The following is a 26,642-nucleotide window of genomic DNA, read 5'->3' as shown; positions in this document are numbered from 1 at the left end:
GGCTCAAAATCCCCAGGAAGTGTTCCAAATACCCAAACTAATTGACTGTTACTTTCTCTGGTCAGCACCTTTCAACATTTATGTACACATTTTATAATCTTCTGACTTACACTTGAAGATACACTGTCCTATACACTCCTTTAATTCTTTGATGTGTGGGTCTTCTAAAGGTCCACACATGAGGTCCTTAGGTCAAATCTTGGCAGTGGTGTGCTGGAAGTGGCTTAGCAGCCAGTTGAAACCAACTGTGCCTATCCCTCTTCCAATCCATGTTCGGTGCCATCATGCTGGTAGCTTGAAACTGGCCATGATGGAAACCAGAAAATGCTACAAAGCTGGGCTTTTTGGTTTTACTTTTCCTGGAGAGCAGCTGTTAGCCCTTTACCAGCACACCGCTGGAACCTGGGTAATCTAATTTTATGCTTCTCTTCAAAAATACCTAAACACTGTGTTCTGCACACAGAAGGTGCTCCAAAACTCTTGATTAACAAAAGCAAATACAAAAACCAGCATTACATATTCAATTATTAAATAAACAAGTTATTTCATAAGAGTAGAGCATCTAATGTTCTTTTTGAAATGGTCTGATAGCTCATAGTCATCTCCAATTTCACAGTATTTACAAAGAATAATCTTAAGTTTTGTAAAATTCAAGATTTCTGGGAGCTCTAACTCTCAGGAAAAAAAGTACACATAAATTTCTCAATTTTAGAAGCTAAATCAAGAAATGTACAAAGTCATCGCTTTGACTCTTAGAGAATTTTGATGACTTTTCTTAATAGACCAAATTGCTGCAGCAAAAGACATCCCAAACAATTACCCCTTATTACCACATAACTTATTTTTAGTACATTAATCCTTTTCACTTAACTTTAGCAAGTGCAAACAGTAGGGTTATGCACAATTTGTTAAATCAAATACTTTCCTCACACAATCACTCACACATTCAAGGACAGTTGCACTCGCGACCCAGGATAGAACTGAGCCATAAGAGATTTTATTTAGGAAACACTCTGCCCAATTCTCCAACTTATATGTTAGAACATAAATTGACATAAACCTTCATCAACACCCAGATTATGTTGTGGGGTCGGGGATGGGGACTGGATAAAGGAAATGGAATATAAGGAATGCTTAATTTCCAGGAGAGAAGGCCATGTGAAACCTCGGCAACAGTCATGGGACCCAACAGTAAGTACCTAAGGCTCTATAAGCCAATACTTTATTGGACTTCTTTCACAGACACATTTAAAAAGGGGTCCTTGTTGACAGCCACTGACACAGGCAATTAGATACGGCTTTGTACTTGGCCTTTCACCCAAGCGTTGCTTTAACCACAGTGAGACCTGGAGGAGAGGGTGGTACCCTGTGGAACAGTGGTTCTCAACCAAGGGTGATTTTTGCCCCCACGGGACATTTGATAATATCTGCAATGTTTTTGACTGTCACAACTCCAGGTGGGTGGGTGGGTGGGGGAATACTATTGGCATCTAGTGGGTAAAGGCCAAAGATGCTGCTAGACATCTTACACTGCAAAGGACTAATGACAAAGAATAATTTGGTCCAAAATGTCAATGGTGCCGAGGTTGAGAAATCCTGCACAGAATTACAAGAGGAGAATTGGGCCGTTCACATTTTAAAGTATAACTTGGAACAGTTTGCACAAAACGTATTCAGATGTTAAGTAAACTCTCACTCATAAAAATTAGTATACATCCACATATATATGTTCTCCTTACACTAAACTGTATCCTCCTCACCTCATACCTGAAGATAGATCTGCCTCTGTCTTATCTGCCTTAGGGAAACTCTGGCCTGGACTTCATCATCGAAGAACACTGGAAAGCCTTTCCTGCCTTGATTTTGGTGACATCTAGCTTGCAACCTGATGTTTTGTCTACAGACTGATAGTTTATGTCCTCTCACAGCTGTTCTAAACTTATCACCTAAACATTCTAATAAAGCATATTATTTACATGACACATCAGCTGAATTCAAAGAAATGTCTTTACATAGCTCAGTTCTAACTAATATATTATTGATAATAGTTGTGTTGCTCTAATTACTTATTAAGGATAGAATTATAAAATAGGAGCAATTTAAAAATGAAACATATTCTTAATACCACTTTGGCCCAATATTAATGCAATCAAACAACCGTAAGAGAACTAAGAATGTCTCTAGTCCAGCTTCCTCATTTCATGGGATGAAGAAATTAATGCTCAGTTTCTTTAAGTAACTTTCCCAAAGCCAAAAAGCTAGGTAGTAGCTGAGCAAGGACTAGAACTCTGGGCTCCCATATCTTAATATGAAACTATTTAAGTTAAAAAATACATTTCAAAAGATCCAAATTGCTAAAATAATACATTACAATGAATTTCTACACACGAAAATATAAGAATCACTTATGTAATTATGATAAGCTCTAATTTTTTGTGCATATTAATATAGATGTACACACTGAAATATATACAATTTTTTTCAGGCTTTTTTCTCAAGTAAGTTACTTCATTGTCATTTATTAAACTTCTGAAATGCATGTCATTAAGTTGACTTCACACTAGTATACATAATCTATAGCAAAAAAATCCTTAAATACATGGCACGAAAACAGTAAAATCTATTACCAACTATAATGATTATAAATGTTCTGACTATCAATTTCCTATGAATATATCTTTATTATACTACTCACTCAAATTAGGGAAAAAAAAGAATTACAATACTAATGTTGTTTTCTCTGTACAGTTTACCCTAGAACAACACGAGGTTTGGGGCACTGATACCCCACAGAGCTGAAAATCTGCATGTAATTTTTGGATCCTGAAAACTTAACCACTAATAGCCTACAGTTGACCAGAAGTCTTACAAATAACATAGTCAATTAACACATATTTTGTATGTTATATGGTTTATATACTGTATTTTCACAATAAGTAAGCTAAAGAAAATGTTACTTAACAAAAAAAAACAAATGAATAAACAAACTAATAAAAACCAAAATCAGACCTATGAATACAGAGAACCAACTGATGACCGACAGAGGAAAAGGGAATGGAGGGATGGGCAAAATGGGTGAAGGGATGGGGTGCCTGGATGGCTCAGTTGGTTCAGCCTCTGACTTTTGATTTCAGCTCAGGTCGGGATCTCATGGGTTTGTGGGATCAAGCCCTGCATCAGGCTCTGTTGCTGACAGCATGGAGCCTGCTTAGGATTCTCTCTTCCTCTCTCTCTGCCCCTCCCCCACTCTCTCTCTCTCTCTCTCAAAATAAATAAATAAATATTTTTCAAAAATGGGTGAAGGGAAGTGGGAGATATAGGCTTCCAGTAATAGATGAATAACTCATGGGAATAAGAGGTACAGCATAGGGAATATAGTCAATGGCACTGTAGTAGCATTGTATGGTGACAGACGGTAGCTATACTTGTGGTGAGTGTAACACAATGTATACACTTGCCAAATCACTATGTTGTACACTGAAACTAATGTAACATCATGTGTCAACTACACTCAAATTACAAAAAAGAAAATGTATGGGATGGGGCACCTGGGTGGCTCAGTCAGCTTAGCATCTGACTCTTGATTTCAGCTCAGATCATGATCTCACAGTCGTGTGACTGAGCCCAGCGTCAGGCTCCCTGCTGAGCATGGAGCCTGACTGAGATTCTCTCTCTCAACTTCTATCCCTCCCCACGCACCTCTCCCTCTCCCTCTCCCTCTCTCTCTCTCTTAGGAAAAAAAAAAGAGAGAAAATCATATGGGGAAAAAAAGAAAATCATATGGAAAATATATTTATAGTATTTTATTTATTTTAAAAATCCATATAATAAGTGGACCCATGCAGTTCAAACTTGTGTTGTTCAAGGATCAACTGTAGTCTAATAATAATATGCTGTTTCTACAATTTTTTCTCTATAATAATAATATAATTATTCTCTAATAATAATATGCTGTTTCTACAATTTTTTCTCTATATAAATAACTAACATGTTTCTTTTTTAAAAATTCATATAAGTGAATATATCAGTTAATAAAAATAAATATCTGCCATCTATTTTATTAACATGAAAGTTATTTTCTCATTAAGTTGCAATAAACCTCTTCCAAAAACAAATAACTACTAAAGCCAAATCCATTCTTGTCTACTTATTAAAAATATTAACATTATATGATACTTCCAATTTCTTAGGCTTTTCATATTTATGAGGCAAGATTATACAGTTACCTAAAAGAGTAACATTTTCAAATATGCAAATATGGATGAAAACAGAATAGACGATTTTTAACAATCAGATATAATTTGAAATGATTATTAAATTATTTGGGTAACATCAAGCTTATTTGAAAGATATCTTTCTTGATGATTTACAATTTTAAAGGCAAACACTATAAAATCAGTGCTATATTTAATACTTGACTAATTCTTAACTATTTTACTATTCTTTAAGTTCTATATTTACCTGGGTCTTGTTTTAGGTAAGTGTGTAAGTTGTTTCCAACAATTTGTTATGACATTATAAATCCAACCATCACCTGCAATATTATGACAGTTAAGAAATTAAGATTAGGTCTTTGTACATTTCCCCCCAAATTTATCATGCTATATTTATGCAACTATCTTTTGTGTGTATGCATGTTTTCTCACAAAAATTTTCAAAGATATAGAGAGGTAGAGTGAACATGATAATGACCCCTCACATATCTCAGGTTCAAGAACTATCAAGATTTTGCTACATGTTCTCCATTTCTCTCTTTTTTGTTACTCTTGTGGCTCAGTTATTCTAAACCAAATCCTAGATCTCCTGTCATTTTCCCCATATATACTTCACTAAACATGGCTTTTAAAAGGAGACATATTTCTCCAGAATGACAACGGCATTATCACATACATAATCACAATGCCATTATCATAGTCAACAAGATTAAAATAACTTCTAAGTATCATGTAATACCAGTATGTTACACTAAATCTATAGAGGAGGAAACTGACTGGACTAAGAGTTAGGACATAGAATTTCCCACAGGCCAATGACCAAAATCAGCAAATAGGAATTAGAAACAGTAGAGCTCAAAAAGATGTTCTATTAAACAACCCCTAATGAAAAAATAGATGTTAGTTATTAGATTCCAAATCTCTTTTAATTACGAACCTTCAGATTGGAGAAGCATAATAATCTGTAATAACTAACATCCCCTGCTAGAAACCCTTGTTTCTCTAACCAGCCTCTGGAGTTTGTCTGTTGTCCAGCAGACTGCTGGATGCAAAGCTGATGCTTGATGCATTTTTGTTGAAAAATAAATACGTGTTTCCAGATCCCATATGGAATTATATAAATGAATTTAATGGTATATAAGGTTTCTTATCAAAACACCTCTAGCCACAGAAAACTTCTGGGTTAAGAAAACATGAAACCTCAACTATGTCAAACTAGGAAGTGGATACTTAGTCATTTGTCTTTCCTGATGCCACAGTTTTACTGCTGGAAAAAAAAAAAAACAAAACCTGCATTACAAAACCATAGCTATTGGGATCAGCAGTGACAGGAGTTTAAAAATTCTGGCTAAGCACTTTCTTTACAGTTCTGGAACAGAAAGAGAAGCAACTGCCTTCCCACCTTATATTTCCAGAGCCTTCTGGGGGAGACTGTTCTAATCCCCATTCCAGCCTACACTGTACTGGGATCAAAAATCAGGAAGGCACAGAATCACAGAATATTATAGTTGAAAGGGGCTTTAATTCATCTAGGTTCAACTACCCTTTCTTTTCTATATATCTAGGAAACAGGAGAACATGGAGAGCCAAAGATACTAAAGCAAAGGGTTTTCTAATTCTTAATGCAATCATACAGTTGGGGATAAAGGTAAACCAGAAAATCTGAAAAAGAGACACCTTAAATATCAAATACAATTAAGAAAAAAGAATGAGATAATAATTGTAGGCTACACTTTAGTTGACTTACTTAATGGAATATTGTCTGCACTTAGTCCACCAAATAGAAAAAGTTTATCATCAGCTATTGGTGTTAAAGTATGCCATGACCGATGTTTGGGGGTTTCTCCATTAACAGGAATCCTGTGGCAAGGGAAAAAAAATAGAAAAATCTAGGTACTGTGTTAGTCAAAATAAAAAGGTTTTTGATAATCTCAGATTAAAGGGGAAAAAACTGCCTTCACTACTTTTAAAAACAGCTGATTTTATGAACTCCACCTGTATTAAGATTTTAAAAATATTCTTAAATCCTTAGATGAATTTAAATAATCTTTCCACTTAGTGTCTATTCCACCTGGTTACAGAACACAGACTGAAAATTTAAAAGTCCTAGTTAATTCACAATGCATATGCAACATCATTCTTGTTTAATCAGTGTAACTTCCCCAGTTTTTCAACATAACCATTTTCATGTCTGTAACTTTTTACTGTTGGCCCATGTTTAGTTTTATATTTTCAGCTGATTTCCTTGAGGATATTATGGGATTTTGTTGTTGTTCCTTTTACTCTGGTTTACTTGCTGTACGATTTCCCAAAGTTTCTTTGCCTTAAAATGCTAGCTATTCTAGCTTCAAAATAAAAGCATGCGAGCCATTCCAGATCCAGGACAAACCTCTGAAGATTTTTAAAAAATACTGTCCTATTCTTAGAAAATTACAAACATAAGTACAAAAGTTTAACTCATAATTCAGGAGGTGAGAAGGCATCATTCTTCAGCATTCTGGAATGTTCCAGAATAATACGGGCCATTTGTGGAAGATATTTTTTTCTAAAATGGAAATATTTTTATTTTTTGTATTGATTATAAGAATCGTTTTGGTTACAAAACATTCAACAACCACATTTTTTTTTTAGGGGCACCTGGGTTGCTCAGTCGGTTAAGTGACTGACTTCAGCTCAGGTCATGATCTCGTGGTTTGTGGGTTCGAGCCCCCCGTTGGGCTCTGTGCTGACAGCTCAGAGCCTGGAGCTTGCTTCGGAGTCTGTGTCTCCCTCTTTCTCTGCCCCTCCCATGCTCGTGCTCTGTCTCTCTCTGTCTCTCAATAATAAATAAATATTAAATTAAAAAAATATATGTATATATTTTAAAAAAATTTTTTTAATGTTTATTTTTGAGAAAGAGAAAGACAGAGGTGGGCAGGGGAGGGGCAGAGAGAGAGGAAGACACAGAATCTGAAATAGGATCCAGGCTCTAAGCTATCAGCACAGAGCCTGACGTGGGGCTCAAACTCATGAACTGTGAGATCATGACCTGAGCTGAAGTCAGACGCTAACTGACTGACCACCCAGGCATCCCAACAAAAATATTTTTATTTTTATTATTATTTTTTTTCTATGTTTACTTTTGAGGGAGACACAGAGGTGAGTGGGAGAGGTAGAGAGAGAGGGAGACACAGAATCCAAAGCAGGCTTCAGGCTCTAAGGTGTCAGCACAGAGCCCAATGCGGGGCTCGAGCCCACGAACTGTGAGATCATGACCTGAGCCGAAGTCGAACGCTCAACCAACTGAGGCACCCAGGCGCTCCAAAAGTATTTTTAAAAAGGAGAGTTCTCTTATAATCCTGTCCTCTAGCAATAAGAAATAATAATTTGGTATAATCTTTCTAGGCTTTAATACACATATAAACATGTTTATTAAAAATACATAAATAGGATCATACATTCTATTCTGCAACTTTTTTTTCATTCAACTAATATGTTGTAGAATATTTCTATGAAGTGTAACTTTCTTTGGTAAAGGAAGCATGACGGCCCACTGGCCAAATGTGCCATGATTTAAATAATCCCCAAATGTGAACATGAAGGTTGACCTCTAGTTTTTGCTTTTATAATAATGTTGTAACACACACACACTTACTGTCTTTGGGGAAACTCTGGATCAAAGCAGAAATTCCATTTTACATTTTAAATATATTGCCAAACTACCTTCCAGAAAAACTGTACCAATTTATGCTCTCACTAATTATGTTGTTACAACTTCAGCACACATTGGGCATTTGTAATTATTTTTAGCTCCATTTCTTTGATTGTCTCTGAAGTTGAATATCTCTTTAAAATAATTTTTGCCCATTTGTAAAATAAATTTTGCCCATTTGTATTTGTATTTGTATTTTGCCCTTTAAAATAATTTTTGCCCATTGTGCCCATTTGCCATTTGTATTTTGCCCAAATAATTTTGCCCATTTAAAATAATTTTTGCCCATTGTATTTCTTCTGTGAGTTGTTCATTTATGTCCTTTGCCCATTTTTCTGCTGGATTATTTGTCCTTTTGTTACTGATTTTCTGAGTTCTTGTGGATTTAGGCCTTGTTAAAAATACTGCAATATGACTTCCAGTTTGTTTTTTGTTTGTATTTTCCAATTTTTCTTTTAGCTTGGGTATAGTTTTCTATACAGAAAACTACATACAGAATATTTTTAAAAATATTCATTTATTTATTTTGATAGAGAGAGAGAGAGCAGAAAGAGGGGAAGTGAAAATCCCAAGCAGGCTCTGAGCTGCCAGTGCAGAGCCCTACGCGGAGCTCAAACTCACAAACCTGTGAGATTATGACCTAAGCTGAAACCTACAGTCAGATCCTTAACCAACTGAGCCACCCAGGGGCCCCCAGAAAAATTGAATTCTTAAGTGATCTTATAAGTCAGTCTTTCTATTTAATAATTTTGGGTTTATAACCATTTTTGGGAAAACTTTCTCCATGCCAAGATTTTTAAATTATTATTATTTTCTTAATTTACATCCAAACTAGTTAACATATAGGGTAATAATGATTTCAAGAACAGAATTTAGTGATTTATCACTTACATATAACACCCAGGGCTCATAGCAACAAGTGCCCTGCTTAATACCCATTGCCATGTAGGCCATCACCCCACCCAACACCCCTCCTTCAGCAAACCTCAGTTTCTTCTCTGTATTTAAGAGTATCTTATGGTGTGTCTCCTTCCCAGTTTTTATACTATTTTTGCTTCCCTTTCCTTATGTTCATCTGTTTTGTATCTTAAATTCCACATATGAGTGAAGCCATATGATATTTGTCTTTCTCTGACTTATTTCCCTTAGCATAATACACTCTAGTTCCATACACATTGTTGCAAATGGCAAGATTTCATTCTTTTTGATCGCCAAGTAATACTCCATTGTATATATGTACCACATCTTCTTTATCCATTCATCTGTCGATGGACATTTGGGTTCTTTCCATACTTTGGCTATTATCGATAGCACTGCTATAAACATTGGGGTGCATGTACCCCTTTGAAACAGCACTCCTGTATCCTTTGGACAAATACCTAGTAGTGCAATTTCTGGGTCATAGGGTAGTTCTATTTTTAGTTTTTTGAGAAACCTCCATACTATTTTCCAGGGTGGCTGCACCTGTTTGCATTCCCACCAGCAGTGCAAAAGGGTTCCTCTTTCTCCGCATCCTCGCCAACATCTGTTGTTGCCTGAGTTGTTCATTTTAGCCATTCTGACAGGTATGAGGTGGTATCTCATTGTGGTTTTGATTTGTATTTCTCTGATGATGAGTGATGTGGAGCATTTTTTCATATGTCTGTTAGCCATCTGGATGTCTTCTTTGGAGAAGTGTCTATTCATGTCTTTTGCCCATTTCTTCACTGGATTATTTGTCTTTTGGGTGTTGAGTTTGGTAAGTTCTTTATAGATTTTGGATACTAACACTTTAGCTGATATGTCATTTGCAAATATCTTATCCCATTCCATCAGTTGCCTTTTAGTTTTGCTGATTATTTCCTTCTCTGTGCAGAAGGTTTTTATCTTGATGAGGTCCTAATAGTTCATGTTTGCTTTTGTTTCCCTTGTCTCTGGAGACAGGTCAAGTAAGAAGTTGCTGAGGCCAAGGTCAAAGAGGTTTTTGCCTGCTTTCTCCTCGAGGATTTTGATGGCTTCCTGTCTTATGTTTAGGTCTTCCATCCATTTTGAGTTTATTTTTGTGTATGGTGTAAGAAAGTGTTCCAGGTTCATTCTTCTGCAGGTCGCTCTCCCACCACCATTTGCTGAAGACACTGTCTTTTTTCCATTGGATATTCCTTACTGCTTTAAAGAATAGTTGGCCATACATTTGTGGGTCTACTTCTGGGTTTTCTATTCTGTTCCATTGATCTGGGTGTCTGTTTTTGTGTCTGTACCATACTGTCTTGATGATTACAGCTTTATAAAACAGCTTGAATCCAGAATTGTGATGCCTCCAGCTTTGGTTTTCTTTTTCAGGATTGCTTTGGCTATTTGGGGTCTTTGTGCTTCCATACAAATTTTAGGATTGTTTGCTCTAGCTCTGTGAAAAATGTTGGTGTTCTTTTGATAGGGATTGCTCCATGCCAAGATTTTAAAGACAATCTGCTATATTTTTTTCCTGGCACTTTTGGAGTTTCATTTTTAATGGTATTTCTATTTTGGAATAATATATGGCTCTGATTCCATATCACTACATGAACAGCTGAAGTGATACCTAAATATATTTATTCTATTGTTAAATATATATTTTGAACCACAAAAAAAATCTTTTACATACTTCATTATCTGTTTACTTGTGATGACACCAACAAACTGTTCCTTCGTTTACTCTACTGGCCAGTTCTCAAGAATACTTAGAATAAAACCAGTACTTTTACATAATCAAGTTTCAAACTCTGCTATTCTCATGTTTTATATAATTTTGTTAAGAACAAACTCTGCATTTAAATCTGTATATTCCTTGCTTAGACATATAATCTGAAGGGAAAAGATACTAATTCAGTTTTAGAAACTCAAATTTGGATTATGATCCCAAACACACACACACACACACACACACACACACACACACACACACACAAATGCCTTTCGATTAAAACATACTTAAATTTCAAACGTACCTTCCAGACCAAGTCCAGGTATCTAAGTTCAGACAGTGTAAATCATTCATCCTAGTTTGCTAAAATAAAAGTGTGTTAAATTAGTCCCTGTTTCACATTTTTCATGGACTAAAATTTTGGTTTTAAAATTAGTTCAGGTTAAAGATAGACTATCTCCATCTTACTTATTTTTACTTATTAGCATCAGAAGTTTACATATGAAGAAACAATGCTAAGCATTAATCAAATTACTATAGAGCTACCCAATTAATGTGTCAAGGGAGAAAGGAAGAAAAGGCCTTAAACTAATAGGATTTAAATGTTAAGACATTAAGCTTTTCTGGTTATGCACAGAAGTGAAGGATTCTCCTCATTAAAATATGATTTATAAATCATGTGTGATTACTCATGTATAGTCTGTTTAGGGGATGGAAGATAAATAAAATTTATTATTGAATGGTATTTTATTTACCTAGATACTTTGAATGTTCAGTTGTTCCCCCAAATCAGAAAATAATTTTTGTGAGCAGAAGCACACATAAAAATATCATTTTCATGAAAAACACTAACCAAAACACGTCCGCCAAAGATATAGCCCTTATTTCCAAGAACTGCACACGTGTGCGCGGCTCGCGGCTGCGGTGGGACTCCACCCTGCAGGCAGAGAGGAGGAAACAGAGTGCGAAACTTGAAACATCTCTAAGGAAGTCACACTCATGCTCAGTATGAGAAATACCTGACTACCTAGTCACCATTACCCCTATAATTCGATAAACACCCTGATGCAAAAGTTCATTGTAGGGACGCCTGGGTGACTTAGTTGGTTAAGCACCTGACTTTTGGTTTCAGCTCAAGTCATGATCTCACGGTTGGTGATGACGATCCCCACGTATGGCTCTGTGTTGACAGCCTGAAGTCTGCTTGGTATTCTCTCTCTCTCTCTCTCTCTCTCTCTCTCTCTCTCTCTCTCTCTCTCTCCCCCTCTCTCTCTGACCCTTCCCTACTAATTGCTCTCTCTCTCTCTCTCTCAAAATAAATAAACGTTAAAAAAAAGTTAATTGTAAATAGTAATCATTATAGATAAATACTGCTCTTCAAGAATGAAATTTACTCACCCTGATCTTTACTTTCTCTTTTACTTTTATTTTTTATTTTTTAAAATATACATCCAAATTAGTTAGCATATAGTGAAACAATGATTTCAGGAGTAGATTCCTTAATGCCCCTTACCCATTTAACCCATCCCCCCTCCCACAACCCCTCCAGTAACCCTCAGTTTGTTCTCCATATTTATGAGTCTCTTCTGTTTTGTCCCCCTCCCTGTTTTTATATTATTTTTGTTTCCCTTTACTTTTTAAAGTGTTTTTCTTAGGGGTACCTGGGTGGCTCCCTCAGTTGAGATTTGACTCTGGCTCAGGTTATGATCTCATGGTTTGTGAGTTAGAGCCCCATATTGAGCTCTGTGCTGCCAGCTCAGAGCCTGGAGCCTGCTTCAGATTCTGTGTCTCCCCTCTCTCTCTGTCCCTCCCCCGCTCTCTCTCTCTCTCTCTCTCAAACATTAAAAAATGAATAAAATGATGGAACAGAATAGAGAACCCAGAAATGGACCTACAAATGTATGGCCAACTAATCATTGACAAAGCAGGAAAGAATATCCAGTGGAACAAAGATAGTCTCTTCAGCAAGTGGTGCTGGGAAAACTGGACAGCGACATGCAGCAGAATGAACCTTGACCACTTTCTTACACCATACACAAAATAAACTCAAAATGGATGAAAGACCTAAATGCAAGACAGGAAGCCATCAAAATCCTCGAGGAGAAAGCAGGCAAAAACCTCTTTGACCTTGGCCTCAGCAACTTCTTACTCAATATGTCTCCAGAGGCAAGAGAAACAAAAGCAAAAATGAACTACTGGGACCTCATCAAAATAAAAAGCTTCTGCACAGAGAAGGAAACAATCAGCAAAACTAAAAGGCAACTGATGGAATGGGATAAGATATTTGCAAATGACATATCAGCTAAAGGGTTAGTATCAAAATCTGTAAAGAACTTACCAAACTCAACACCCAAAAGACAAATAATCCAGTGAAGAAATGGGCAAAAGACATGAATAGACACTTCTCCAAAGAAGACATCCAGATGGCCAACCGACACATGAAAAAATGCTCCACATCACTCATCATCAGGGAAATACAAATCAAAACCACAATGAGATACCACCTTACACCTGTCAGAATGGCTAAAATGAACAACTCAGGCAACAACAGATGTTGGCGAGGATGCGGAGAAAGAGGATCTCTTTTGCATTGTTGGTGGCAGTGCAAGCTGGTGCAGCCACTCTGGAAAACAGTATGGAAGTTTCTCAAAAAACTAAAAATAGAACTACCCTATGACCCAGCGATTGCACTACTAGGCATTTATCCAAGGGATACAGATGTGCTGTTTTGAAGGGACACATGCACCCCCCTGTTTATAGCAGCACTATAATTCAATAATTCACAAAAGTCCAAAGTATGGAAAGAGCCCAAATGTCCATCGATGGATGAATGGATAAAGATGTGGTATGTATGTATGTGTGTGTGTGTGTGTGTGTGTGTGTGTGTGTGTATATATATATATATATATATATATATATATATATATATATAATGGAGTATTACTTGGCAATCAAAAAGAATGAAATCTTGCCATTTGCAACTACGTGGATGGAGCTAGAGGGTATTATGCTAAGTGAAATTAGTCAGTCAGAGAAAGACAAAAATCATATGACTTCACTCATCTGAGGACTTTAAGATACAAAACAGATGAACATAAGGGAAGGGAAACAAAAATAATATAAAAACATGGAGGGGGACAAAACAGAAGAGACTCATAAATATGGAGAACAAACTGAGGGTTGCTGGAGGGGTTTTGGGAGGGGGGATGGGCTAAATGGGTAAGGGGCACTAAGGAATCTACTCCTGAAATCATTGTACTACATGCTAACTAATTTGGATGTAAATTTTAAAAAATAAAAAATAAAATTAAAAAAAATGAATAAAGTGTTTTTCTTAAATGCCTGACACTATTTGGCAAAATAAAATTTCATGTAAATTTCACCTTGAAATATAAATATTTAAAAATCAAATTTAAACTATTCTTTCCTCACTTCCCTTTCCCCGCCCCCCCCCCCCCGAGGTAATATTGTGAGCAAGCAGTGCACAGTGTGATAATCTCAGAGACCCTGAAAAATTAAATCTGCCCCCCTAAAACTCTTGATATCTCAAATTCCACAGTAAAACTTTCACTCTTGCTTTAAGCCAAACAGTCCTTTGTAGCTTGCTAAAACTCTTCCCATTAACTAATAACACTTTTCTATACTTTACTTTGAACAAATACAGCAGATCTTTTCTCTGGAGAAGTTTTGTATTCGTGGGTAAAGACAGTATAATGGATAGATGAATTAATGAGATTCTAAGGGAAATTTTTCTGCATAATTTCCACGTGTTCATGGTAGGAGTCTTTGTTTATGCATTTCATTCCAAGTTCTAAAAGAACCTTTTCAACATTTTCAGCACATTGACTACTGAATGTGGGCACAGGAAGTTTATTTTATTTTTTATTTTTTTTAACGTTTTTTTAATTTATTTTTGAGACAGAGAGAGACAGAGCATGAATGGGGGAGGGGCAGAGAGAGAGGGAGACACAGAATCGGAAGCAGGCTCCAGGCTCTGAGCCATCAGCCCAGAGCCCGACGCGGGGCTCGAACTCACAGACTGTGAGATCGTGACCTGAGCCGAAGTCGGACGCTTAACCGACTGAGCCACCCAGGCGGGGGCACAGGAAGTTTAAACTCTACATTCAATATCAGAATTTCCTCGACTTTTCAGGCTTACTTGAATCACTGTCCTGAAACCAATACAGTAAGAAATTATTCAGATATTACCAATTTACACTTAAATAAATGAGACAGAACCTTCTGAAATGTGGTCCCCAGTCATTCCAGCAAAATATAGTTTTTATTATTACCCCACCCCTGATGTGAAATTTTGGAAAAATTATTCTACTATAAACATATCTATTATGCAACAAATATTGAATTTTTATCAAATACATCTCATAACCACCTAAAGCTTCTGAATGAGTTCACATAATTCTAAACAAAAACAAAGAAATGGCATCTGCATTAATCTGTAACTGCATAAATAATGTACAATGCTTATTAAGTTGCTTGAAATACTGAAAATAACTCAAAGATCCCAATTACTAACATACTGTTCTTAAGGGATAAAAATGCCATGTAGGAAAAACACTTTCAACCCTTCTATTTTACAGATCACACACTACATGGCTTATCTGAAGGACATAGCTCTTTTATGACAGAATTAGAATGCAATTCCAATTTTTTTCAACTTTTACACCAATAATTGGTACACTCTACCATGCTGCCTTGTCTTTTGATGTTGATATTTGGAAATAATAAAGTAATTTAAGAGTGTCCCTAAAAAATGAAGAGAGTGGATTCCAGCTACAACCATGTCAGAAAAACTTTCAGATAAAGTATAAATAATATAAAAACTTATTTGAAGAAATCATCAGAGAAATTACAGTGAAAATATTGGTAAATATGAACTAAATTAGGGACATGTGCATGTAAGGCTACTACAGCAGGAAGGGAGGGCTATGAACTGAGGTAAGAAGGGAAAGAAGGAGCCAGAGAAAGACTTGAAGTTCAAATATAAGTACCTCAGCTCCCTCATCCCCAGGAGCACATCCTTTTTTTTGTTTTTTTTAAGTAGGTTCCAGCCCAACATGGAACTTGATCTCATGATCCTGAGACCAAGAGTTGCATGCTCCATCAACTGGGCCAGCCAGGTGCCCCTACAGGAGCATGTTCTAGAAATTCGCCTTCAATAGCTATAGATCCCTGATTTTTCTCTAAATAGAGGGTACAGATGCCTGAAAAAGATCTAGGATGAGTTTCAGTAGATCCATTCTCAACAATTTTCTCTGCACTTGCTTGTTCCAATATAATTAGGTTAACAGAGATAAAATGCTTTTATTTCATTAACAAAAGACATAAATCTTAAAATTCAAATGTATGTACGTCATATATGCATATTAGTGGACAATTTTGGTTTTGCCTGTTCAGCATTCCATTCTGCACAGTTCTGGTGAGTTCATCAGCCACAAAATCCTGCTCCCTTAGGGTAGGCCTGAGACTTGGGCCTAAACCAATTATCCCCTTGGCAACAGGGACCAATGTAGAGAGTGAGAACATGCCCAAATACAACCAGAGTCCTTTTCTAAGACTTATTTGTAGACATTGAAAGAATACAGCACCAGTAGAAAAGACTGTTTGGATAGCCAGGACCATATTCCCTCCTAAAAGAGCTGGCTGGTCTGCAGTAGACAGAATAGAGCTAGCATATAAAGAGAAGCAGAGAGAAACTAACAGAGATGGAAAACATTGTTGCTGTTGAGTAACTTGGGCAAGTTCCTGAGGCTCAAGCCCTTGCGGCTCTTCCACTGTGTGAGCCACTCCAAAACAGACTTCTCCCCATGTGAAAATTCGTTATTTCTTAAACTAACTTGAATTTGTGTTTGTTCACCAGCACTTGAAAGAGTATTAATAATGTATTTTTTGTCATGCTATAACCACATGTAGATTTCAAGAGTTTATGAAATATGGGCTTTTTAAAATTGTGGACTTCATTATAAAAGGACATTTTAAAAGTGCCATTATTAAATGAGGACATCACACTTGTGGCTAAAGAACGATGATGGAACCCTCTTTAGAAGATTTTTCTAGAAAACCTTAGCTAACCTGGAGAAAAATAGGTGATTAAAAAAAAACGACTAGTGACAGTACTCAGGGACCCCTTAATATATAAATATAAACTCAATTGCTAAAATCCAAATGACTTAGCAAAACTGTATCCTTTTAAACTATCAATGGATATATCAATATAAAGAAAGGTAACTTTTTACAATACTTACTTTAATTTCTGGTTGAAACCAACTCCGTGTCTTTGTATCAAATATATGAACATCATTATGCCACCCCCAGAATATCTGTTCTTCCTAAAACAGAAGTTTTTTAAATATTTAAAAGCTTTTATAATTTTTAGATTAATGTTACAAATTTAATTGCATATTTACCAGTGAAATAATAGGCACCATTACAAAAATAGAGTTAAGTGTTAGCATAGTCATAAAGCTAACGCGTACAGCAGTGGCTCACAAAGTGTCGCCTCCAGGCCAGTAACAGCCACCACCTGGCAACTTGTCCTCTCATAGCATTGCTTCCAGTGAATCATAACTTTACTCATTGATAACCTGCCAATCCTCTCAAGGATTGTCTCTTTTAAACTTGCAGAGGACAGAATGACATTTATATTTTGCAATCTGTTTTCCTAGAGTACATGCTCTGAATTCCTAATCTTTGCAATTAGGAACTTTAGGGGACCATGGTTCTTGTTTCCAAAGAGTTCCAACCACTTCTATTTAACCAAGCAGTTTGTTCGTACAGGTAAAACTTGTGCTCACTCTCTTCTTTGTCTTCTAGGAAACAAAACTGTCAGCGAGGTACCCATTTAGCAGTTATACTATACTTAGCATCTCTGGATTGTTGAAATCCTCTGTTACTACTCTAGCTTACCACTCTGTTGGTTTTATGTTCTATGCCAGAAATACATCATTCATTTTTGGCAGGACTTGTCAAACAAATTAAACAAACTAAATGATTTACTTAATTTAAAATCTAAGAGAAAAAAATCTACTGGTACACCAGAAACTTCAGGACATGATCCTTAGCCTAACCTGTACTAGAAGAGAAAAAAAATGAGTAAAAAAATTAGATAGAAGTAATGGGGATGTATAGTTCTGAAAATTATCAGTAATACTATAAATAGCAAAGCTTTACACATATTTTATTTGAAAACTCAAAAACCATGGAAATACACAGAGAACTTTTTAAATACCCATATACAAAAACATATACATGAAGTGTACATATATATTTATATTATAATGTACAAAAATACTATATGCTAGTAGAAGGTAAAACCAAAGAGTTACTATGTATCTTGGTGCTGGGATCAATGTTGTGTTTGTTTGGTTTGGTTTGTTTAAGATTTTATTTTTAAGTAATCTGTATACCCAACGTGGGGTTTGAACTTTCAAACCCAAGATTAAGAGTCACATGCTTCACCGACTGAGCCAGCCAGGCACCCCTGGGATCAATGGTTTTTGCAGTTATCTTTTAGGGGCGCCTGAGTGGCTCAGTTGGTTGAGAGTCCCATTTCAGCTCAGGTCATGATCTCTCGGTTCAAGGGTGAGAGCCCCGCATTGGGCTCTGTGCTGACAGCTCGGAGCCTGGACCTGCTTCAGAATCTGTTGCCCTCTCTCTCTCTGCCCCTACCCCTCTGTCTCTCTCTGTCTCTCTCTGTCTCTGTCTCGCTCTCAAAAATAAATAAACATTAAAAAAAATTTTAAGTTACCTTTTAAAAGGTTTCATTTTTATGTCATGTCTTATTTCATTAGTAATAGATTATTCTCTAACCAGTAAGACGTAGGAAAGGTAATGTCACTATCAATTTACTGCATTACAGAGGCCAGTCTGAGCTATGAATAGTTCTGGTGGACATACCTAAAAGGAGGTGTGTATCAGCAACAGCCATTCTGGTTATCTATGAACAAAGTTTTTCCAAGTTGTGCTAAAGTCACCACTTGTCTAACAGAAGCAGGTGTGAGTGATGAATGTAAGAAATTACTCTGCCAATAGCCATGAAGGCTAATACCACTAGGTGAGAGAACTTCCTCTAACTGAATCTAAATCCAAAAAAAAGAAAACACATTTTTTTTTCACAGTGTCAATTATGGCAATTTAAACAGAAAGATTGGGCTCATTGTGTCTAGAGACTTTAAGGGGATACTATATTTGAGGAAAATGTAAACAGTGGTTACTGTCTTACCCAAGATGCATCATGAACATCAAAACAGTCCTGGAGTTCACTGTGTCTCCTACACCCATAGCCACCAAAATATATTAATCTGAAAAACAAGTACAAGAGAACACATTTCAGATGTTCTATTTCCAGTCTGTTTGCAAAGGAGCTCATCTCTCTCTCCCCCTAGTAATCTAAACAAGCCAAATAAACTACAAAACCACAGTTTAAAAAAAATCAAGGAGAGAAGGGAAGAATCCTAAATGAACTAATGCCAGAAAGTGATGAGTTCTCAATAGGAGAGAAGAGACACGCACACAGCTGTTTTCATTCCTGGTGCAATAGCAAGAGGAGGAAGAATCCGGAACAGATAGGCTTTGTAAAAGACACCACCCAAAATTTTAATAGCTGCATGTAGGCTGGCATGGCAAATTAGAATCTTAAGAAAATCAGCACAGTGGGAGATTGAATCCACTCGACAAGTCTTTCACATGGTCTTCAGAGAGCTCATGGTTGGTCACCAATAGGCAATAATCTACTAAATTGAGTCTACTAACATTTGAGATCAGGACAGAAGAGCTGACGGAAATACCTCAGAAGCATACCAAGCCATTACAGCACACAGGATGCCTGCTCTCAAAAGCCCAGAGGAGGACATACAAGGCTGAAAATGATCTCCTAAGGTATGGAAAGTGAAAGGGGGGACTGGAGAGCAAAGAGAACTCCCTAGTAATCCAAAGACCTACCAATGAGGCTACAAAACAGGGAGAGACCTTCCACGGTTCTGAGGCTCGGAACTCTGTGAAGCACGGCAGAACATCTTTGGAAAATCTGCGATGCTCAAACATGGGGTCCTAGCAAAGGAAAGTCCTGATCTTGCCTCAAAACATCTGAAGCCAGTTGTACAATGGAATCAAACTAAAGTTATAACAGCCTCAAACACAAATCAACTACAAATGAGACTGACTGAACTCCCACTCTAGCAGCTTGAGAAAAACATAAAGGACATGTCCTTTTCTGAAGATAAATATCATTTTTTCCAATCTTTACCATTCTTTCACACAGAATGTCTAGCACGTGGTAAAAAAAAAAAAATACAAGATACATGAAAAGGTAAAATAAATAAATAAATAAATAACCTATGATCAAGAGAGCAAAGTGACCACAAGGTGGTCAGCATGGCATTTACAGTAACTATGATAAACTGTGATAAAGATAACAGACCTAGTTTGTAAAATGTGGACAAAATGCAGGAAGAACAGAACAATTCCAGCAGAGACACAGAATGATGAAAAATAACCACTAAGTGGAAATGCTGAAAATGGGGGAAAATGTAAGAAGTAAAGACTTGAATAAATAGGCTTCACAGGAGACTGGACATAGCAATGGAAAATACCAGTGAACTTGAAGATAGGTCAAGAGGTTAATAAAAAGTATTCAAATTAAAACAAAGAGAAGAAAAGGTGGGGGGGAACCCAGAGAGCCCAAGCTCTGTGGAACAATATCAAATGGCCTAATGTGCACTAAACAGGAGCCCTTGAAGATGGAGAGACAAATAAATGTGTAGAAGAAATATGTGAAAATTACTAAGAGGTTTCTAAAACTGATGAAAGATATAAACCCACCAACCCAAGCTCAGCACACTCCAATCTGGATAAATACAAAGGAAACTACAAGCAGGAACATTTGTTAAAAAAAAAAAAAAAGTTTATTTATTTATTGAGAGAGAGAGAGCATGTGCACAAGTATGAGTGGGGGAGGGGCAGAGAGAGGGAGAGAGAAAGAATTCCAAGCAGGCCCCACACTCAGTACCAACAACAACATGGGGCTAGGAGATCATGACCTGAGCCGAAATCAAGAGTTGGAAGCTTAGCCAGCTGAGCTATCCATGCTCCCCCAGGTAGGAACATTTTAATCAAATCAATGAAGAGCAAAAATAAAGAACAAATAAAGAAAAGCCAGAGTAAAAAGACATATACCGGGGAACAAAAACACGAATGAGAGTGAATTTCTCACCAGAAAAATGGAGGCCAAAAGCAATGTCATAAAATCTTTAAAGTGCTGAAAGGAAAAAACAAACAAACAAACAAATAACCTGTCAACCTAATGGGTAGAGAAAAAAGTCACAAAGGAAATTAAAAATTACCTTGAAATGAATGAAAACACAATAAAACAAACAAAAAAGAAAATGCAATAAAATAAAACTTATGATGTACAATGAAGATGGCACTCAGAGGGAATTTTATAGCTGTAAATGCCTACAATTTATTTAAAAGATCTCAAATCAATAACAGAACTGTACACATTAAGGAACAAAAAAGAGAAGAGCAAACTAAACCCAAAGATAACAGAAAGAAGGGTTTAGTTTAATTAAAGGGTATAAGCAAAATAGTAAATAGAAAAAAACCCAACAAACTAAAAGTTGGTTCTCTGAAAAGATCAACACAATTGACAAAGCTTTAGCTAGGTTGACAAGGAAAAAAAGAGAAAACTCCAAGCACTAAAATTGGAAATGACAGAGGGGATATTATTATCAACATTACAGAAATTAAAAGGATTTTAAGAGAATACTACAAAAAACTATGCCAACATACTGGATAATTTAGATGAAATAGAAAAATTTCTGGAAAGACACTATCAGAAATGGCTTGTAAGAAATAGAAAAACTGAATAAAACTATAATAAGGAGATTGAATCAGTAATCAAAAAACCCACCAACAAAGAAAAGCCCAGGACCAGATGGCTTCAGTGATAAATGATATCAAACATTTATAGAATAATTAATACCAACCTTCTCAAAGTCTTTTTAAAAAGAAATGAAGAGGAAAGAACATTTCCTAACTCATTCTATGAGGCAAGCCAGCCAAAAACATTACAACAAAAGAAAACTACATATATCCAGTAAGAGATTAATATCCAGAATAAGTAATGAACTCCTATAACTCAACAACAAAAAGACAACCCAATTTTTAAAAATGAGCAAAGGGCTTGAATAGACATTTCTCCAAAGAAGATCTACAAATGGCCAACGGGCATATGAAAAATGGTCAACATCATTAGTCTCTGGGGAAATACAAATTAAAACCACAATGAACACTACTTCACACCCACTATGATGCCTATTATTTTTAATTTTTATTTTATTTTTTGAGAGAGAGACAGACAGAACATGAGCAGGGAAGGGGCAGCGAGAGAAGGAGACACAGAATCTAAAGCAGGCTCCAGGCTCTGAGCTGTCAGCACAGAGCCCAATGCGGGGCTGAAACCCACAAACCGTGATATCATGACCTAAGCTGAAGACAGATGCTTAACCAACTGAGACACCCAGGTACCCCTGCCTACTATTTTTTAAAAAGAAGAAAAAAAAGAAAAAAGAAATAAAGGAAGAAATGGCAAGTGTTGGCAAGGATATGGAGAAGTTAGAACCCATGTACAATGCCAGTGGGAATATAAAATGGCATAGTCACTGTAAAAAACAGTTTGGTGCTTCCTCAAAAAATTAAACATAGAATTACCATATGACCTGAAAATTCTACAGTTAGAATTAAAAACAGGGACTCAATACTTGTAAGCCAATGTTCACAGCAGCATTATTCACAATAACCAAAAGGTGGAAACAAATGTTCATCAACAGATGAACAGATAAACAAATATGTAACAGGGCATACAATGGAATGTTATTCAGCCTTAAAAAGGAAGAAGCCCCGATATACACAACATAGTGAACTTTGAAAATATTTTAAGTGAAATAAGCCAGACACTAAAAAACAAACATTGAATGATTCTACTTCCATGAAATATCTGTAATAGGCAAATTCATGCAGGTAGAAAGTAGATTAGAGGTTACCAGAAGTTGGGGCGAAGAGGGAACAGGGAGGTATTGCTTAATGTCTACAGTCTCTGTTTGGAGTGATGATAAATTTTTTAACTAAATACAGTAAAACCTTGGTTTGACAGCATAATTCATTCCCGAAACATGCTTGTAATCCAAAGCACTTGTATATCAAAGCAAATTTCAAGAACCATTGGCTTAGTTGTGATCATGGGACAATCGGCATCAGGTACTACTCGTATTGCAAGACACTGCTTGTTTATCAAGTTAAAATTTATTAGAGGGGCACCTGGGTGGCTCAGTCAGTCAAGCGTCCAACTTTGGCTCAGGTCATGATTTCGCAGTTTGTGAATTCGAGCCCTGCATTGGGCTCTGTGCTGGCAGCTCAGAGCCTGGAGCCTGCTTCAGATTCTGTGTCTCCCTCTCTCTCTGCCCCTCCCCAACATGCTCTCTCTCTCTCTCTCTCTCTCTCTCTCTCTCTCTCTCAAAAATCAATGAACATTAAAAAAAATTTTTTTTTAAATTATTAGAAACGTGTGCTTGTCTTGCAGAACACATTACTGGCAATCCAAGGTTTTATGTACTGGTGATGGTTGTACAGTCCTGTGAATGTAATTGTCCACTGCACTGGACGCTTACGTATGGTTAAAATGGCAAATTTTATGTTACATGTATTTTATCATGACTTTTTAAAAAGGTGTAGTAAAAGTAAGTCCCTCTCCTACTCTCAGTCACTCAATTTCCCTGCCTGGGGCAACCACTGTTACCAGTTCCTTGTATATGTGAACAAGAAAAACTTCAAAGGACCAAAAACATACTTTGTAAGGTTAAGATCAATTAAGTCTAGGACACAAAAGCACTAACCATGAGGGAAAAAATGATAAATTAGACTATATTGAAATCAGATTATACCATTGAGAGAATAAAGAGATACATGCCCAACAGAAATGTTAACGCTTATGTACCAAAATACATAGAAGAATGCTCATAGCTATGTTATTCCGAAGAGTCAAAAAATAGAAATGACCCAAATGTCTATCGACAACAGAATGAATAAATACATTGCAGTATTTCATTTAATATAATAACATACAGGAAAGAAAACAAACCATAGGTACATACAACATCATGAATGAATCTCAAAAATATAATTTTGGTTAAAGTATAAATTCTATAGGATGCCATATACAACATAAAAAAACAAAAATATATAAAATATAAAAAACAATAACTAATTTAGGATACCAGAAGTCAGGATAATGGTTTCCTTTAGGAAGGGGGCTGAGCATACTCATTAGGAGTGGACATAATGAAGGATTCTACAGTGTTGATGATGTTCTTTCTTTACTTGAGTGGTGGTTACATAAGTATGTCATTTTGTGATAACTACTTAAGGTATACACTTAGGATTTATAATAGTCCTATAAGAATGCTCTGTAGAGCTTCAATATCTAAACTAGTGAAGTATTTATACATTAACAGATCAATGGAACAGAATAGAAAACTCAGATCCAAACACCAATGAAAATTAGGTAAATACATGATAAAGGTAGCATCTGAAATAACTGAGTTACAGACAGGTAGCCATTCAGAAAAAGATAAACCTGGATCCATATCTCATACCATTCTCAGAATAAGCCCCAAATGAACCAACAATTCAAATGTAAAAAATAAAATGACAAAAGTACTAGAGAAAAATACATTGGTGAATTAATGTATAACTTTGCAATCAAGATTCAAGATCAACAAGCCATAAAAGAAATTACTGGTAAAAAAAGAAATTATTGATAAATTTATCTAAATAAGTTTTAAAAATCTGCTTAATGCATGTAGAACACATAGTAATAAGCAAACTCAAAAGACAAATGACAAATTGGAAAAAATATATTCATACCATATCATATCATAGTCAAACACTAATTTCCTTAATACATAAATAACTCCTAGAAACTGAGTTTATAAAAGCAAAACTCAAATAGAAAATAATTACCAAAGGACACAAATAGTTCAGAGAAAAAGAAATCAAAATTCCCCTTAAACATAGGAAAATACATCCAAACTTACAAAAATTGTTTCAGTGAAAATGAAAATAAGACTGAGACATTTCTCATCTGTCAGTATGGCAAACAAACAAATAATCTGAGTTTGCCAACAAACTCTTGGCAAGACTATGGAGAAATAAGCATTCCATTGTTGAGCATGCAAAATGGCCCCACTTATATGGAGGAAAAATTGGCAAAATCTACTGCTATGTGTTTCATTGTGTTCTTCCAAAATTCATGTTCAAGTCCTAATGCCTGCCCCCTGCCCCTGTATCTCAGAATATGACCTTATTTGGAGATAGGTTCTTTACAGAGGCAATCAAGTTAAAATGAGATCATTAGGGGAGGCCCTAACCCAGCATGACTGGTGTCTATAAAAAGGGAAAATCTGGAGACAGATAAGAATAGATAGAGAGAATCCTATGTGAACATGAAAGCAGAGATCAGAGTGATGTCTCTACATGCCCAAGAACATCAAAGATTGCCAGCAGAAATGGGGCGCCTGGGTGGCTCAGTTGGTTAAGCCTCCAACTTCAGCTCAGGTCATGATCTTGTGGTTCACAGTTTCAAGGCTTGCATCGGCTCTGGGCTGACAGCTCAGAGCCTGGAATCTGCTTCATGGATTCTGTGTCTCCCTCTTTCTCTGCCCCTCCCCTGCTCACACTCCATCTTTGTCACTCAAAAATAAATAAAACATTAAAAAAAAATTTTTTTTTAAGTTTGCCAGCAAATCACCATAAGTTAGGGGAGAGGCATGGAATAAATTTTTTCTCAAAACCTAGAGAAGGAACCAATCGTGCTGACCCTTTGATCTCGTACTTCCAGTTTCTAGAAACATGAGAAAGCACATTTCTGTTGTTTAAGCCCCTTAGCTTATGGTACTTTGTTAAAACAGCTTTGGCAAACTAAACATTTGTCAGAATTATAAAGGCAATCTAATTTTATCCAATGGATAAATTTCATTTAAATTCATTAAAGCATAGTTTGTAACAGCAAAGGAACAGAAATAATCTAAGTGTTATTTCATCTTCAGGGGAAAGGTTATATAAACCATGGTATGTCCTCAAAGGGGAATGCTATGCAGCTACGAAAGAAAAAAAGGAAGGAAGGAAGAAAAAAGGGAGGGAGGAAGAAAATCAGCTTTCTAACTAGGGATTCAGAAAGATGAAAGATCTCCATGGTACACTGCTAACTGATGGAAGCAGCAGGGTGCACAAGAGTATACAGAATACACTGCTATTTGTGTAAGGAAGAGAGAGAAAAAAGGAATATGTGCACACACTCCTACGTATTTGCTTCTATTTGCATAAAGTAACACTGATGGCAGTGGCTTCCAAACCTGTCTGCATCTTGGAATCACCTGAGGAGTTTCAAAACATCATAACCCTAGAGATGATCATTTAATTAGTATAAAGTATCACCTGGGCTTTGAAATTAAAAAAAAAAATCCCCAGGTGATTACAATTGCAGACAAGTCTGAGAACCACTGATGTAAGAATACAAAAGATATTAATTGAAGCAGCTATTTGTGCATGGTGGGGGAGAACAGAGTGGATAGGGACAGGGGTGGGAGCCAGACCTTTCACTGTAGACTTTTTAATATGGTCTTGAGTTTTGAACCATGTGAATGTGTTAACTATTTAGAAATTTTAATTAAATAATAAATTTATTACAAAAAAATAGTTGCATCCACAATGCTTATTTTTATGACATGGCTCTTACCCAGGATGCAGAATTGCCATTACCAACAGAGTCAAAACAAGTTTGTAATTACATCTTGAAAAAATTCAGACTTTCAAGTTTTCTCTAGTTCAGCCACCACCCTTGCTAAAGTGTACTTAATGAGATGATTCTGCCGTATTACCTGTCTTTATATACCCAGCAAGAAAGTTTATCACGTGGTGTGGGTGGTTGTCCTTCAAAATTGGTGATTTTTTCCCAAACGTAGGTTCCATCTCTTGTTCGCAAATTAACAAAATAAAGCTTTTAAAA

At 36.2% G+C, this 26,642-nt stretch overlaps 1 protein-coding gene across 2 annotated transcripts in view; it reads right to left on the bottom strand.

The window, feature by feature from the left end:
- Nucleotides 1–26,642, bottom strand: part of KLHDC1 (kelch domain containing 1) — a 54,608-nt gene that overhangs the window by 12,157 nt on the left and 15,809 nt on the right. For both annotated transcript variants that reach the window (XM_060619779.3, XM_078448284.2), the window contains exons 4-10: nt 26,515–26,633; nt 18,804–18,882; nt 16,828–16,911; nt 11,418–11,501; nt 10,869–10,927; nt 5,962–6,074; nt 4,462–4,534 (exon numbers count right to left, since the gene is read on the bottom strand). In XM_060619779.3, the coding sequence (XP_060475762.1) occupies nt 4,462–4,534; nt 5,962–6,074; nt 10,869–10,927; nt 11,418–11,501; nt 16,828–16,911; nt 18,804–18,882; nt 26,515–26,633 (611 nt within the window). The remainder of the gene's footprint in view (nt 1–4,461; nt 4,535–5,961; nt 6,075–10,868; nt 10,928–11,417; nt 11,502–16,827; nt 16,912–18,803; nt 18,883–26,514; nt 26,634–26,642) is intronic.

This window comes from Panthera onca, chromosome B3, assembly GCF_046562875.1.
Source record: "Panthera onca isolate mPanOnc1 chromosome B3, mPanOnc1 haplotype 2, whole genome shotgun sequence".
Taxonomy (NCBI): Eukaryota; Metazoa; Chordata; class Mammalia; order Carnivora; family Felidae; genus Panthera; species Panthera onca.
Note: the sequence above shows the minus strand (reverse complement) of the source record. Positions and strands in the feature narration are given on the sequence as shown.